Below are 16,133 nucleotides of genomic sequence, written 5' to 3'. Positions count from 1 at the left end.
ATTTAACAAACACTTTGATTTGTCCAAAGAAACGAGACTAATCAATAAATAAAATTCATGGGTAATTCATGGACTTTATTCCTTAGATGACAGAATATTGAACACTTGTTTTGGATGTCTTGTGATATATATTTTTTACTTTATGATTCATAATTTACTTAATTAAATTTAAATTAATTTGATTAATTTGTTTCTTTTGTCCTTTTTTTTCAGACATTTCTGGCTGCTGTAAACCAAGTCTTCCCTGCAGAGGAGGATATCAACAAACATGTGGAGGACAACTGTAAGTTTCTACTTTTTACCTCATTTCTGTTACCTGCTGAGTGGAGATCATAGATTGTATATAAAGACAACATGACAGCTCTCCAAAATTGAAGCCGGAACATCTGCATCGCCCCCTGGTGGCTGGCTGCAGTATAGCTCATAAATCCCCTCCATAAATGTTAATATTGTGTGTGATGCCTTTATTATTCCAGTAACTTTAATGTCCTCTTTGTGTCTCTCAGGTTCTTTGATGTACTTGAATGAAGCCACTCTGCTCAACAACGTCCGTGTGAGATACAGCAAAGACAAGATTTATGTGAGTACGAACACGACGAGCTGATTGTTTCTACTTCCTACACAGATACTTTCAGGGTCTCGCACTAAAAGATAATGGATCTTATGTCTCATCATCTTTACATCAATGAGAGAAAGAAGCAGCAGTTTCTGTTAAAAATAGAAAGAATGGAAAGGAAGATTATTTGTCAGAGGTTCAGAGACATTTCCATAAATATATAATAAATGTTCCTGCAGTGAACAGTGAAGCAGAACTTCAGGGTTTCTCCGTTCCTTGACCCCATATCCCAATATTCTACAAAATATCTTTATTTTCTAAAAATATATATATATATATATATATATTACTAACGAACTTCATTGATGTGATCTGATCTTTATACATCCATGGATCTGATCTGATCTGATCTGATCTGATGTGATGTGATTCATGTGGTGTTGTCTGTGAATCTGACCGGGTGCACACTGACATCTAGTGGCTGAAAGAGGGAACTGACTCTGCTGAATTAAAGTCTAGATGAAGACTTCTCCAACTTTCTCATGTCAAGAGCTGTTGGTTTTGTCTCCTGGAGAAGTTGTTCCCAAATGATTTTTGCTCCTGTTCTTCTTCTTCTTCTTGTCCTCATCCAGACGTTTGTAGCCAACATCCTGATCGCAGTGAACCCGTACTATGACATCCCAAAGCTTTACTCTCCGGAGACCATCAGCAAGTACCGGGGGCGGTCGCTGGGCACGCTGCCGCCGCACGTCTACGCCATCGGTGAGTCAACCGTACAAGTACTTCTGTTTCTCTGCTGAGTAAATATATATATATATAAAGTTGTTCCTGTGTGGGAGGATCCGTGTTTATTGTGATTAATGTTGACAGGTCAGATAGCACTACAAGCTTGTTTATTAGTTTTTATTTTGTCAGGTTGCTGAACTCTCTTTGCTGTTAAACAGTAAATCCAGTGAGTCACAGACGAGTGACGGCCTGAGAGGATATATTATAGATTAGTAATCATCATTATCAACACTTTACATTTATGCGTTGACTTGAAGTCGTACTTTTTGCCGATCATGTCAATTGCTCCAATAAAATAAAGATTTTCCTTCTTATTTTATTTTTCTGTTGTCTGTTGGTCGTAGTTTGACCATTTCTATTTTTAATAAGTCTTTTTAAGACCTTAATGTATTCCTCAGAGTCCCCTCAAGGAGGTCTACGGGGATTCTTGCACATGTAATAAAACAACAGATATAAAGTAAGACAACAGCGACACATAAGTAAATAAGTAAATTAACAAATAAGCAAACACTCTTGCAAAGTACACAATGGCTTCTTTAGCAAACTTAGTTAGACTCTTTACCTCTTTTAATATTTTTAGTATTTAATATTTTTTCAGTGCTCTTATTGTGAGGACAAAACATTATATGATGATGCTCGTCAACTTGCTCTCCTGTCAAACATAAAGTAGACGTGAATATCTCTTCTTTGAAATCTAAATTTGTTTTGTGCAAATTAAAATATATTCAAAAAACATTATCAGTCTCACTCTGCCAAACCCGAGGACACATATCTTTGAATCTAAACTTAAAGGAGTCTGGAGATATTCCATATTTTTCTTGTACTCCTCAAATCCCATGAAAGAACCAAAACCAACAGTTAATTTATCCTGCTAACAGGCGTTGTCCTCTGAGCAGAATCAGTTCATTAATGACTTCCTGTTGTAGTTTCTGATCCGTCCAGCAGGCGGCAGTCAGCGCTCAGATTTCCCACAGTCCTCTGAACACCACAGTGGTTTCTATCTTTCTATCTTTATATTTCAGACAGAAACAAACATGTTTTTAATGTGTGTTTGGTTGTTGGGGTCAGGTTCGTGTGGTTGAGGAGGAGGGAAGTGTAAATCTAACGGCTGCTTGTGTCTGTGTTTGTCGGCCAGCTGATAAGGCGTACCGGGACATGAAGGTCCTGAAGATGAGCCAGTCCATCATCGTCTCAGGGGAGTCCGGCGCCGGCAAGACCGAAAACACCAAGTTCGTTCTCAGGTGAGGAAGACGCTGCGTCTTTATATAACAATATATATATAACAACAACCGTCATGTGATTATAGCTGGAAATGTTCTGGTGAAATCTGATGAGTTAAGTTACACAAACAAAACAAACGGTCGCTTCATTTTTACTTCACTTTAATCGTCTTTACTTAATTTTACTTGTCTTTTCTTTGCTTTACTTTACTTCAATTTACACATGTATCTTTATAAACAGTCTATGAGCCACAGTAACACCGTGATCATGAGAGGAAACCTGCTGAAACTCTTCTTGTTCTCTGTGTTTCTCCTGACAGATACTTGACGTCGTCGTATGGAACCGGTCAGGACATCGACGAGAGGATAGTGGAAGGTGAGCCTCGCTTCATATCCGTTATTTATTTAATAGTTTCTTCTGTTTGAGTTTGTGACTCTTAGTTTCCCCTCCTCTCTCGCCCTGCAGCGAACCCGTTGCTGGAGGCTTTCGGAAACGCGAAAACTGTCCGGAACAACAACAGCAGCCGCTTCGGAAAGTTTGTGGAAATCCACTTCAACGAGAAGGTGCTTTACGCTTTACGCTGCGCTATCAGAGAACTCCTCTGTTTGTCTCCTGAGCGCTCTCCAGATGACTGTTCCTCAAACAATGAAAAGCTATGAATTAAATATGATGCCTAATAGCTCTGGTTATTTAGCATAAACTGTTTACATTTATCTTCTTAATGAATATCTCTGCATTCATGAATAAACACAATATTCCCCCGTATCATCTTGGATGCTTAGGCAGCAAAAAACGAACCGTAATGAGGCTTCAGTTTCTGCAGTATTTATCTTTTTTACTCTTTTGTCTCTGTTGCTGCTGCAGACGTGCATATATGCTATAAATCAGCATATATTCTTCACATTATGACCTGTTATTTTCTCTTGTATTGACCTTAAACTTTCCAGATTTCCTACTTTATTAACTTTCCTCCATGTAAGCCAATATACAATGTGGTATTTTATTGATATTTCCAGCTCCATACAAAGTACGTCATTAATTTTAAGGATAGGATATGAGGTCAACGTGGTTTTGGTATTTAGGATATTAAAATGTGTTTCCCGTGTGCTCAGAACGCCGTCGTGGGCGGCTTCGTGTCGCACTACCTGCTGGAGAAGTCGAGGATCTGCAGACAAAGCAAAGAGGAGAGAAACTACCACATCTTCTACCGACTGTGTGCCGGAGCGCCCGAGGACATCAGGCAGAAGTTCCACCTCGGCTCCCCGGACACCTTCAGGGTACGGACGCATCACACTTCCTCTTTAAAGAGATAGCTGGGATGTTGTACTTCTCCGTAGTCAGTGTGTTACCTACAGGAGATGGAGTTTGGAGCAAGCATGCTGCTGTGGACGGAGGCTTTTAGACACCTAAAAGAATCAAGAAGTGTATGCTATATTTAGAATATGTTTTACCACAGCCCTTTCTGACGGGGAACTGAAGCCGTTATCTACGCTCTCTTCAAAGCCACCAGACTCCTTTGACAGAAACATAAATTTTGTGCGGTTCGTTTTGGGCAGGTGTGAACGCAGCACTCGGATGCAGCACCTAAACAAGCGAACCGAGACCTCCTGGAAGGGGTGGTCTCGGTTCGGTTCCAAACAAACTGCGGTACGGTTCGTTTGTGGTGAGAACGTGATCCGACCTCGAGAAAGCATTGCGCCTTTTTGGATTAAACCAGCTCCAGTAGCGAGCAGCGCTGTGCACGTCAACACCAGACAACATTACTACAAAAGAGTCAACGCTCGCCCTCGCTATTCTCTAAATAATAAATAATAATAATAATAATAATAATAATAAATAATAGTACTAAACAGGTGTGACATCAGGCTGTGTTGAAGACCACGGGCGTACCTGATGGCACTTCGGAAATAGTTTTGGCCGATGAGTATGTCACAGTTTAGGAGGGTTAATGCACGCCTCCTCCTCCTCCGTCCTCCAAACGTCTTGATATGAGCCTTCGACGACTCCAGTACATCAATACGTTGTTTTCCAGTTGCGGCCGCGGCTCATTTTCAAACTGTCTCATTTGCCTTGAGTGAAAAATTGCAATAGAAGCAGCAGGTGTTGGTGAGATTTCATCTGTAAGTGTGAATAACTGTCTTGAGATATTTAATTTAAGTGACGTTTGTATCTTCAGAGAAACATATTTTTTCTCTGTATTTTTCCATCCAGTTGATGGAGAACAGATGTTCTACAACATCTGGACTCTCCACACGAGACCGCTCTGTGTCTGATAAGAGATTCAAGCTTGTTGTATTGTTTAAGGCTTCATTTCAAGTCGTCTAGTTGTACGCTGGAACGTGTTGGTGGCAGTCAGAGCTCAGTCCTCAAACGCAGCGGTATCATGTGACTGACCACTCGTATGACTTTTATAGAAACATTAAAATCATGTCAGTGGTTCCCAAACGTTTTTCTGCAGGTCCCCTTTCTGTAGATAAGAACATATTTTCACGCCTCCTACCACCCACATTCACACAAACACACTCCCAGACACAAACACACTCTGACACAAACACACTCTCAGACACAAACACACTCTCAGACACAAACACACTCTCAGACACAAACACACTCTGACACAAACACACTCTCTGACACAAACACACTCTCAGACACAAACACACTCAGACACAAACACACTCTCAGACACAAACACTCTCAGACACAAACACACTCTCAGACACGTCCTCTGCTTGTAAACTTCTGTAGAAGTTATTTGAAACAACTTCAGCGTGTTCAGACGTTTTACTGAAAAGAAACGAAATAAGGAACAAGTCACTTTCAGAGAGGAAGCATCAGAAGTGACACCGCGGCGTTTGTCTTCTAAAAGCGTTAATTGCTTTCCAACAGATTTTCTCTAAATTGCCTCTCTGCACAACAACGGAGAGTTTACCAACTCCCTGAGAATAAACAAAACCACCCTCAACATTTTCTCTGCAAGAATTACTCTTCTAGTCTCGCCGCTTTCGCTGGGGGAAGGGAGCTCCGCTGCTCTGCTCTGCACCAGCTGGGACCGCTCCATCCTCCGCACGGCGATGGGCTCATTAACGTTATATATAACGTTCCCGTACAGCATTGGGTTTAAATCTGAAATATTGCCAAATAGGCGCTTTTGCTTCTCGCTTTGCATCGTCTTGTCTGTCGACTCTCTCTCGTCCCGTGCGTGTGAAATCTGTGTTGAGACTCCGTACGGAGCAGATGCATTCACGGTCAGTTTCTAGCGTCCGTCGTCTGACTCCATCCATTTTAGACTGAATATAATCTGGACTTCACCTGATTTGTGTCTCTGTTAATAGGAACCAAGTGTGCAGACCTCTAAATCACTGTTATTGAGGGATACTTACACAAAATAAAGCACATATACATACATTTAGAGAGGCTGTAGTGTGAAGATAACTCCTTGAAACACCCTGAGACAGCAGAGGGCAGCACTGAGCCGTCTCTGATCCGTCACTGAGCCGGCCGGCCGACTGCAGCAGCAGATCTTCATTAAAGCCGGAGCCCATCTGGCCGTCACGCTCTGCACCGTGTTTAATAGTGAACTATTGTATATAAAAGAGAGCATATGACCGCGTTTACCATCACGTTCGTTTCCCCGGTGAACATAAATTGTTCTCCTCCAGCTACAAACGGAGGAATGTACAGTAATGGCTGCATTGGAAACGAGTAATGTACAGATAATGGCTCTCACATTCCTGCTGCCGCTGCTCAGATCAGACAAGTATTGATCTTCGGCGTCTGGTAAAAAAAACAAACGGCAAAGTTTACACTTAGAGAAAGTGGATATTTTGTTTCTCTTAAGAGCAGATTGACAGCGAATAAACTTCAGATAAAGTCAGAGTGATGTCGGTAACGGGAGAGAGCTTTAGAAGTACAGTAAGTGTGTTTATATCGATGCTAAAATCAGATCCTAAACACTTAACTCACCTGATTCTCTCAGAAAAGAGCTGAGTCATGCTCGTCTCCACGTCTGTTGAGGAGAATAAAAATATTTTTTTGAGAACGCTTTCCTTTTTTGTTTTTACAGAGTCGTCCCTTCATTCATTGTCAGCTTCTTCTATTCAATAGTCTGTTCTCACCTGCGTCATCGTCAGACCTTAAAGTGCCGACGCTCGCTCTGCGGTCTCTCTGCCAGAGTCCCCCTGCGACATATAACACCTCCCACAGTCGGTTCAACAGCTCATAATAACTCCATATATCTACAGTTTCTCTGCTGGTGGAGGGAGTAACAAAAGATCCAGTGAGTTCTCTTATGAGAGCAGTCGAGTCGAGGGTCGAGGGTCGAGGGTCGAGCGTCGAGCTCAGCGGCCGTGATGAACTCTTTAAGTTTTGTTTGTAGGTGTGAGGGAGTAGTGAGGGGCGTTCAGGTTGTTTTCTAAAAATGTGTTTTGTTTAAAGTGCAGATAAGACGCGAAAGAGCGACGCAACAAACACTTAGAGACATGAGAAGTGTGTGTTGGTATGTAGTGGTGGAAGAAGTACTCCGATCCTTTACATGAGTAAAAGTATAAATACCAGAGTGGAAAAGTAATCAAAGTAAAAGTCCTCTGTTAGCAATAAAATATACTCAAAAAGTACAGTAGTAAATAGTCAAAAGTAAAAGTACCTGAAGAAGAAGAGTGGATTTTAAGGTTTGGGGGGTTTAAGAAGGAAAGGAAGCAACGTTGGAAGGACATAAGGAAAGAAGGGAGGAAACACATATGGATAAAAAACTGGAAACACAGGAGGAGAATGAAGCGGTAAGGAAAGAAGGCAGGACAGAAGGAGAAAAGGAAAGAGGTAAGGATGGAAGGAAAGAAAGAACAAAGACAAGAAGGACATAACTACATAAATATGGAAAGAGAGAAGCAAGGAAGGAAAACAAGGCATGAAAGAAGGAAAAGAAATGATGGCATAAAAGACTGAAGGGAAAGGAGGGAACAAAGAGAGGCAGAATCAAAGGACAAAGGAAAGAAAGAAATTGAGGATGAAAGAAGGAAACAAATAGGAAGGATAGAGGGAAGAAAATAAGGCAGCAAGGAAGGATGAATGAGGGACTAAAGGAAGACAAGAAGTAAAGAAGGGAGGACAGACGGGAGTAAAGGAAATAAATAAGGAAAGACTAATAAATTAAGAAGGCAGGACATAAAGGAGATAAATATGTAAAGATGGAGTGAAGGAAGAAGAGAGGGAAAGAAATAACGGAGTAAAGACTGAAGGGAGGAAACGAGCAAGGGTAGAAGGAAACCAGTACGGAAAGGTTACAAGGAAGAAAGTATACAAGGAAGGCAAAGGGGACGAATGGAGGAAAGAAGGAAAAGTAGATTGAAGACAAATAATAAAAGCCATGAAGGAAGGAAAGAAAGAGACTGAAAAGAGAAGGGGATAAACAGAGGAAAGGATGGAAGGAAAGAAAGGGAAAGAACACAGGACAGGAGGAAACAAATATAGGATGAAGGCTGAAAAAGAAGGAAGCAAGGAAGCAAGGAAGGAAAGGAAGAAGAAATAAAGAGGGCAGGAAAGAAGTACAGAAGGAAGGAAGGAAAGAAGTAAACCAATAAGGTTTGAACAGTCAGAAGGAAAGAAGGAAGGAAAGAAATATAAAAATAAAGATGAAAGTGCGACAGCCGACCTTTTCTCACATTAAATGTTGTGAACTCTGACCATCAGACAGACGTAGTAGATGAAAGTACAATATATCTCTTTAAAGAGAAGTACTGTGGTATTTCCTGCAGCTCTGAGTCCAGGAGAGCGTCGAGGAGCCTTCAGGGCGACGCCGAGGTGTTTAGTAAAGAGTGAGGAGGAAAACAAGAGGAACCAAATAGAGAATGTGTCCCATCTGTTGAGGAGACGGAGTCGTCCCCGTGATGAAACCTCTCGTTTACGTCAATCTTCAATAAAACATCCTCAATTACGCAAAAAAAGTTTAACTCTCACTTGAGGTGTTTTTTGTCGAAAAACAGTCGATGCCCTAAAATGGGTTTTGGAAATGTCCTTGCCGAATAAATCCTGACAAAATGAACATTCAACTCACATGACTGATCAGCTGTTTCCGCTGGCGGCGTCTTCTCGGTTATTCCCGTAACGTGTGAATGCTCGTCTTCGTCTCCGGACATCATGAAACATCACCAATACTGTCTGCCATGAAAGAACAACTAAAACAAATTCCTGAAGACTTCTCTCCATTTTTCTCTCGTAGATGGTGAGATATGGAGGACGGAATCCAAAAATAAATTAACAAATAAATTAACAAATAAATAAATAAATAAATATGTCATTAAATGTAGCAATAATAATATTAAAAATAAGTGTAGCCATTAATTAATTGATAACATGTGACATAAATTGAGATTTCTGTTTTAATTTGCTTCCTTATTTATTTATTTATTTATCTTTGTATGAAATCCCTTATTTATTTACTCCTTTTTAATTTTCCCTTTTATTTATATATGTATTAATTTTTATTAATTTTTAAATGTATGTATGTAGTTTGTTTCCCCAAACTTATTTATTCCTGTATTCTTTTCTTTATATAATTATTTTTACATTTCTTTATGCATTTCTGCCTCCAATTAATTTGAATAAATACATAAATATAGAAAATTAAACAAAAGAGTAAATAAATAAGGGAATTAATACAAAGATAAATAAATAAAGAAGCAAATTAAAACAGAAATAATAATTTATGTCACATTTTATCAATTAATTAATGACCACATTAATACATAATATTAGTTTTGCTACATTTAATGACATATTTATTTATTTAGTAATTTATTTTTGGCAGGTTCCTTCCTCCATAGTTAGATGGCCTAAGCGACTTGTTTTGCTCCAAACCAGTTGATGGAAACGTTTATAATTCACATTTCTTTTTAGCAACATTTCAAAAGTTTCCCTGACAACTGAAGGGAAACACGTCTTTTGTGTGAATCATTGTTTTGTTCTCTGAAGTTGTGCTCATGTCTCTCTCTTTGTGTTTGTGTTTCAGTACCTGAACAGAGGATGCACTCGCTTCTTTGCCTCCAAAGAGACGGACAAACAGATCCTGCAGAACCGCAAGAGCCCAGAGGTACAGAACACAAACACTGAACCATATTCCACAGAAGAAACACAGATAGATGAAGATGATAAAGACGGTGTAGAGGTTTTAAAACTGTATGTCTGTATAGGAACCAGGTCTGGCTCCATCCAGGTGATGATGCTCAGCGTTGTGTAGCTGCAGTGTCTCCTGTGTTTCATTCTCAATCTCACCTACAAGCTCATGCAAACTCGGAGCAGAGAAAGCGAGCCCCGTCGTCGCCCCGCGGGCCGCACACAAAGGAAGCAATCGCTCTGCAAACTCCATTAGCGCCTCCTTAAAAACCTGACTCAGCAGATTCAATTTAGATTTACTGCCTCCCGGCGACCGCTCTCCGCTCACAGTTTTTCTCTCGGGTGTGCAGGACAGTTTGCACCTTTTGATTTACACCCCGTCACCTCCTCTGCTGTCTCACTGTTAATCTCTTTGTCCTCTCATCTCCTCTCATCTCCTCTGCACAACACATTTATCAGGTGTGGTTCTGATTATTGGTTTCTGCGTCATCTGATAGGACCGCTTATTGCATTGCATTCTTTTTCACCCTTTGTCAGGAAATATAAATGTTTATTTGTGTGAAATGATTTCACAGTTCAGTTTGTGTCCCAAGAGGAGCAACTGGACTTGGAGCCAGATTATACTGTAAATCTAAACGCCGCAGTGTTCATTACACCCAATATTACGGAAGATCTAGGAGGAAGGAAGGAAAGGCCATGGGCTCACTGAAATCTAAAGGGTTCATCCTAGGGCTGTCAATATTGAATCACTTTTTTATCTGTTCTAAATGAACCTTAAAGGGAGATTTATCAAGTATTTAATCCTCTTATCAACATGGGAGAGGGTAAATATGCTGCTTTATGCAAATGTATGTATATATTTATTATAGTAAATCAATTAACAACACAAAACAATGACAGATATTGTCCAGAAACCCTCACAGGTACTGCATTTAGCATAAAACAATATGCTCACATCATAACATGGCAAACTGCAGCCCAACAGGCAACAACAGCTGTCAGTGTGTCAGTGTGCTGACTTGACTATGACTTGCCCCAAACTGCATGTGATGATCATAAAGTGGGCATGTCTGTAAAGGGGAGACTCGTGGGTACCCATAGAACCCATTTACATTCACACATCTGGAGGTCAGAGGTCAAGGGACCTCTTTGAAAAAGGACATGACAGTTTTTCCTCGCCAAAATTTAGCATAAGTTTGGAGCGTTATTTAACCTCCTTCATGACCAGCTAGTATGACATGGTTGGTACCAATGGATTCATCAGGTTTTATAGTTTCATATGACACCAGTATCTTCACTCTAGCTTTAAAACTGAGGCGCTACAACCTAAAAATCACAAGATGTGTTAATGCACATAACCTGAAAACATAACCTCCTTCCTAGGCCTTCGGCCTTGGCGGAGGTAATTACACTGGCTTCTAGAAAGTTCCTGACAGTTTATTTGGAAAGTCAGATTTTGGCAAATTTAAGGTTCAAGATTTCTAGATTTGTATCAAACTGGAGCGTTCATAACGTGACCCTGTTGGTCTGCAGTTTCTTTTTCATTAGAACTCGCTCAAACCGCGACATGATTTGCAGCAATTTGTTGGCAAATAAGAATAAAACTTGTGGTCTCACCTCAATAAACAATAAAGCCTTTGCAAAGCTACATTTTGAATATATATATATATATATATATATATATATATATACAGTAGTCTCCTGATTTTCACAATAAATCCAGATGCTTATTTTTCAAACAGCAAACCTTTTAATTAGCAGCCTGGCTGAGAGCCTCCACACAGCACAAAGACATCTAATGCATTAATAAGAAAACCTCATCACTTGAAATGAGCTCCCTCCTTTTGCCTTCAGCCTTTGATTAATTATGCACAAGTATTCCATTACAGCGGCTGTATACGGCGTTCCCCTGCAGCGCAGCGTTGTTATTAATTATTATAACCATTAGGAGGAACACGGACAAGAGATCGGCGCTCTGCTGAAGATGGCGGATAAATGGAAAGATATTCTACCGAGACTCGTAAAATCCAATCAGAGATTCATAATTAAATTCAACACTTTCTCTGAAAAACAGGATTAATTTTACTTTTAATAAAGTATCATGACTTGTTTTAAAGGGACTATTTGTAACTTTCAGAAATGCTTGTTAACAGCGCCACCTGTGGCCGTGAAATACCCCGATAGCGATACCAGTGTGACCGTTTGGCTCCGTGAATACGTCGGTTATTCCCCTCAAATATATCTTTGTGGTTTCTGAAAACAGTTCCACAGTTTCTCATTTTCCATGACTCATCATATCTCAGCTTCACCAGCAGCTGTGAGAACATTGTGAGAAAGTTAACCGCCGTGCCGCGGCGTCTCACCGGGCCTCAAACATGGCGTGTTGAGTCTGAAATGAAACGGTGAACTCTAAAAGGCTGAAATATGCTTTTAATTGAAGTCGTAACTATAAAGTTTAAGGAGCATATTTCACCGTGATGGCTCAGGAGATTGAAATGGGAGTGTGAGCTCCGTTTAGTGGCCTCTCCACAGGCCAGTTACCTCTGAACGGAGTGATGTAGTGGAGATATAAACCGTACAGCTGCCTGGTCGGCTCCAGACACATTTCACTTCTCTTACCTTTTTAGAAAGGAGCAGGAACATCACCTTAAAATCAATACTGCAAATACAAGATCTTAAAAAGCCTTTAGTTGTTTTAAATATTAATATATCAAATCAAATCAAATGATTTCCTCTTTAATGGGCCTAATAATTTTCATTCACATATCTTGAGGTCAGAGGTCATGGGATCCATGAAAATAGCCATGCCAGTTTTTCCTCGCCAAAATTTAGCTTAACTTTTGGATTGATGACATGGTTAGTACCGATGTCATATGATGCCAGTATCTTCACTCTAGCTTTAAAACTGAGCCCGCTACAATCCAGCCTCAGAAAGAAGTTGCATCCACTTTAAAGTCGCCTCACATTCAGGCACAATCAGATTAAACTGCAGGAAAACAAACATGTGGATGTTAAGTTCTTATACAGGATTAAAAGTGGAGTCTGGCGCTTCAGGTGAATTAAAACCAAAGGGTTATTTTCAGGTCGTAGCTGCTGTGATAAATGATGTGCTGTATGTCTCCTCACTGCTCCGTCTCGTGTCCGTCAGGATGACAAGGTGATTCGGTGTTTCCTCCGCCCCGATGTTGAATGTTGGGAATCACATCTTCTCTGAGTGTTTTTTTAATGCATGCTGATCTTTTATATCTTTATCTCCCCTCCGCAGTGCTTTCTGTGGTTTCCTCCTCTCCTCTGCTGTGTAGAAGATGTAGAGCGTTTCTCATTCGAGCTGAACTGATTGCTTTCTTCTATCTCAGAATGTCACAGTGCAGCGGTGTATATATATATATATATATATATATATATATATATATATATATATATATATACACCCAGAAACCACTTGTGTCCACTTCCTGTTCTGTTGTTGGACAAACGGACGGTTTCAAAAGCACAGCAGAAAACAAAGAGCTGATTTAATATTCGTATCGTGGTCTATCGATGTTGTAGGGAATAGTTTTATCACAAGACATAAAGTTTATTAGCTTAAAATCCAGTTTATTGGTAAGTGTGCATTATAGACCAGCAGCCTCATCCGATCAATACTTTTACAGTATTACAGTACGGCACACGGCAGGTTTTAATTTGTAAGCATTTTTCTTGCTGCCCCAGAGGAGCATAATAATAATTGTTATTTGTTGTCCTCATTAGTCACTTAGACACAAACGCATCGGAGAATACCAAAGTTACCCTTTAAGGTGGAATTACAGTTTCCATTCTGTAAACTCAACTAATTACAGAACTATTCTGCTGACAGACAAATATCCTCTTTTACATCTGTTGTTATAAGAAAAGAAATGTTTAGACATTTTAATATGTGATCATCAAAATACGCCTTGTAATGGAAAATTAGGGGCCGGGCAATATGACTATACACTCACCGGCCACTTTATTAGGTACACCTTGCTAGTACCGGGTGGTCTTCTTCTGCTTCAAGGTTGGACGTGTTGTGCGTTCAGAGATGCTATTCTGCATACCTTGGTTGTAACGAGTGGTTATTTGAGTTACTGTTGCCTTTCTATCATCTCCAACCACTCTGCCCATTCTCCTCTGACCTCTGACATCAACAAGGCATTTCCGTCCACACAACCCCCGCTCACTGGATCTGTTCTCTTGTTGGGACCATTCTCTGTAAACCCTGGAGATGGTTGTGCGTGAAAATCCCAGTAGATCAGCAGTTTAATACTCAGACCAGCCCGTCTGGCACCAACAACCATGCCACGTTCAAAGTCACTTAAATCCCCTTTCTTCCCCATTCTGATGCTCGGTTTGAACTTCAGCAAGTCGTCTTCACCACGTCTAGATGCACGAATCGGATGAAAAAGCCTCCGACGCGGGCAGACTACAGCGGGACACAGCGGGCAGAAACTAGAGCGACAGACGCTCACCGACGACCCCAAACTGTCCGACGGTGTGTCAGGGCCTGATTGGTCAATCACGGCGTTCTACGGTCTGTTATTTCTTTATAGCAGATCGCTGCTATGAATAATAGACCGTTGCTATGGATACAGATCTGATCTGAGGACTATTTTTTTTTTTTTTGCAGAAGCACTAAAATCATTTTTGAAATCAATATTTTGTGCCAAATTATTGGTCTCTTTATGAAGTAGCCGTGTAATAAGCGGGATAATGTACAGCGAACGGGTCATTATTGCAAAATCGGGTCTGTTGGGGTTCATTTCGCAATAATGACCGGCTCGCTGTACATTATACCGTACGTATCTTGAGTTTGAATGGCATTTTTCTAACCTGTCCAAAAACCAAAATGTAAAAATTAGGGCTGTCAAAGTTAACGTGATAATAACGCAAATTTTAACGGCAGTAATTTCTTTAACGCAACTTGTGATATTTGATTAACCTCTTAAAAATGTGACGGCCCGCCAATATTTTGGAGGTTGTAGATTTGTTATGATTTGAGCATATTGTTTTATGCTAAATGCAGTACCTGTGAGGGTTTCTGGACAATATCTGTCATTGTTTTGTGTTGTTAATTGATTTCTAATAATAAATATATACATACATTTGCATAAAGCAGCATATTTGTCCACTCACATGTTGATAAGAGGATTCAATATTTGACAAATCTCCCTTTAAGGTACATTTAGAACAGATAAAAAATGTGCAATCAATCCCGATTAAATATTTGAATCGACTTACAGCCCTAATAATAAAATAAATAGTGTCTGTGTCTTCCAAAGTGGTTGTTAGAGCAGGTTATCGTCCAGCTCCCAGACTTTGGTTTGCAGCGAATGTTTCCTTCCTGCTGTTGATTTACTTTATTCGACTTAAAAAAGCTAAATGAAAATCCAATGAGAACCCCATTAAATAGTGGAACCAGCTAAGCAGAAGAATTCACTTCTATTTAATTCTATCCGAGGGGACGCTGAGTGGATGGCATCTAGCTTAGCCTGCGGATATCATCAGACTGTGACATTCATGAGTGGTTTATTCAAGTGTGTGTGTTTCCTCCTTCACTATCTTCGCTTTCTCTCTGCTGCAAATTCACATTTCTCATGCACTGCTTCCGCTGCTCTTTAGAGTTCTTCTGTGCACTATATTTAAAGAGAAAGTATATGTGCCCGGTATCTGTTGTCCTGGGTTACTGCAGAAAAACAATTACAGCCAAGTCGAAGATTAGTTTAAGAGAAAATGAAATGATTCTGGAGGATGATTGGAAGCTTAAGGTCAGTCTGATGTCTGGGGTGGTTTAACAAAGCAGCGCTTCTGCTTTAGAAAACACACTTCATATTGACCCGTCTGCCACGGCAAAGGAAGCAGGAACAGGTAGAGAGGCAGGTGAAGAGCTGAAGAAGGTAAAGAATAGGTAGAAGGTGAAGAAATGAAGGATAAAAGTCCAGTTGAATACATGTGAGAAAAGGTGAACTAGAAGGAAGTGGATTATTGATGAATGACGGTATCAGACGGAGGAAGACGGGTCAGTAACTGTCTGGACTCTTGTTCCTCAGCACTTGAAGTCGGGCCCTCTGAAGGACCCGCTGCTGGACGATCAGGGAGACTTCAACAGGATGTCCGTGGCGATGAAGAAGATCGGCCTGGACGACACGGAGAAGCTGGACCTGTTCAGGGTGGTGGCCGGCGTGCTGCACCTCGGCAACATCGACTTTGAGGAGGCCGGAAGCACATCAGGTGAGCTGCAGTGACGCATATATGGAAATACCTGAGAAATCACTTACGATGGTCCTGGTGGTTATATACGGTTCTTATGAAGCTTTGGTATCAAGAAATGGTTCTAAATGGGACCCACTGTGAATTTATAAGAACGGGAGATTTCAGAAAGGAACACGGGAAATAAAAGTGTAGAATTTGGAGAAAACTAGAAAATGGATTTCCTGCGTGTGAA

General features: G+C 40.5%; 1 protein-coding gene across 10 annotated transcripts in view; it reads left to right on the top strand.

Annotated features, from left to right (window-relative positions):
* LOC141755857 (unconventional myosin-VI-like) overlaps nt 1-16,133 on the top strand; it is a 131,238-nt gene that overhangs the window by 32,502 nt on the left and 82,603 nt on the right. For all 10 annotated transcript variants that reach the window (XM_074615144.1, XM_074615142.1, XM_074615141.1 and 7 more), the window contains exons 3-11: nt 214-283; nt 507-580; nt 1,189-1,318; nt 2,478-2,583; nt 2,883-2,938; nt 3,029-3,126; nt 3,676-3,840; nt 9,570-9,650; nt 15,739-15,919. In XM_074615144.1, coding sequence (XP_074471245.1) covers nt 214-283; nt 507-580; nt 1,189-1,318; nt 2,478-2,583; nt 2,883-2,938; nt 3,029-3,126; nt 3,676-3,840; nt 9,570-9,650; nt 15,739-15,919 — 961 coding nt within the window. The remainder of the gene's footprint in view (nt 1-213; nt 284-506; nt 581-1,188; nt 1,319-2,477; nt 2,584-2,882; nt 2,939-3,028; nt 3,127-3,675; nt 3,841-9,569; nt 9,651-15,738; nt 15,920-16,133) is intronic.

This window comes from Sebastes fasciatus, chromosome 18 (genome assembly GCF_043250625.1).
Source record: "Sebastes fasciatus isolate fSebFas1 chromosome 18, fSebFas1.pri, whole genome shotgun sequence".
NCBI classification, from domain to species: Eukaryota; Metazoa; Chordata; class Actinopteri; order Perciformes; family Sebastidae; genus Sebastes; species Sebastes fasciatus.
Note: the sequence above shows the minus strand (reverse complement) of the source record. Positions and strands in the feature narration are given on the sequence as shown.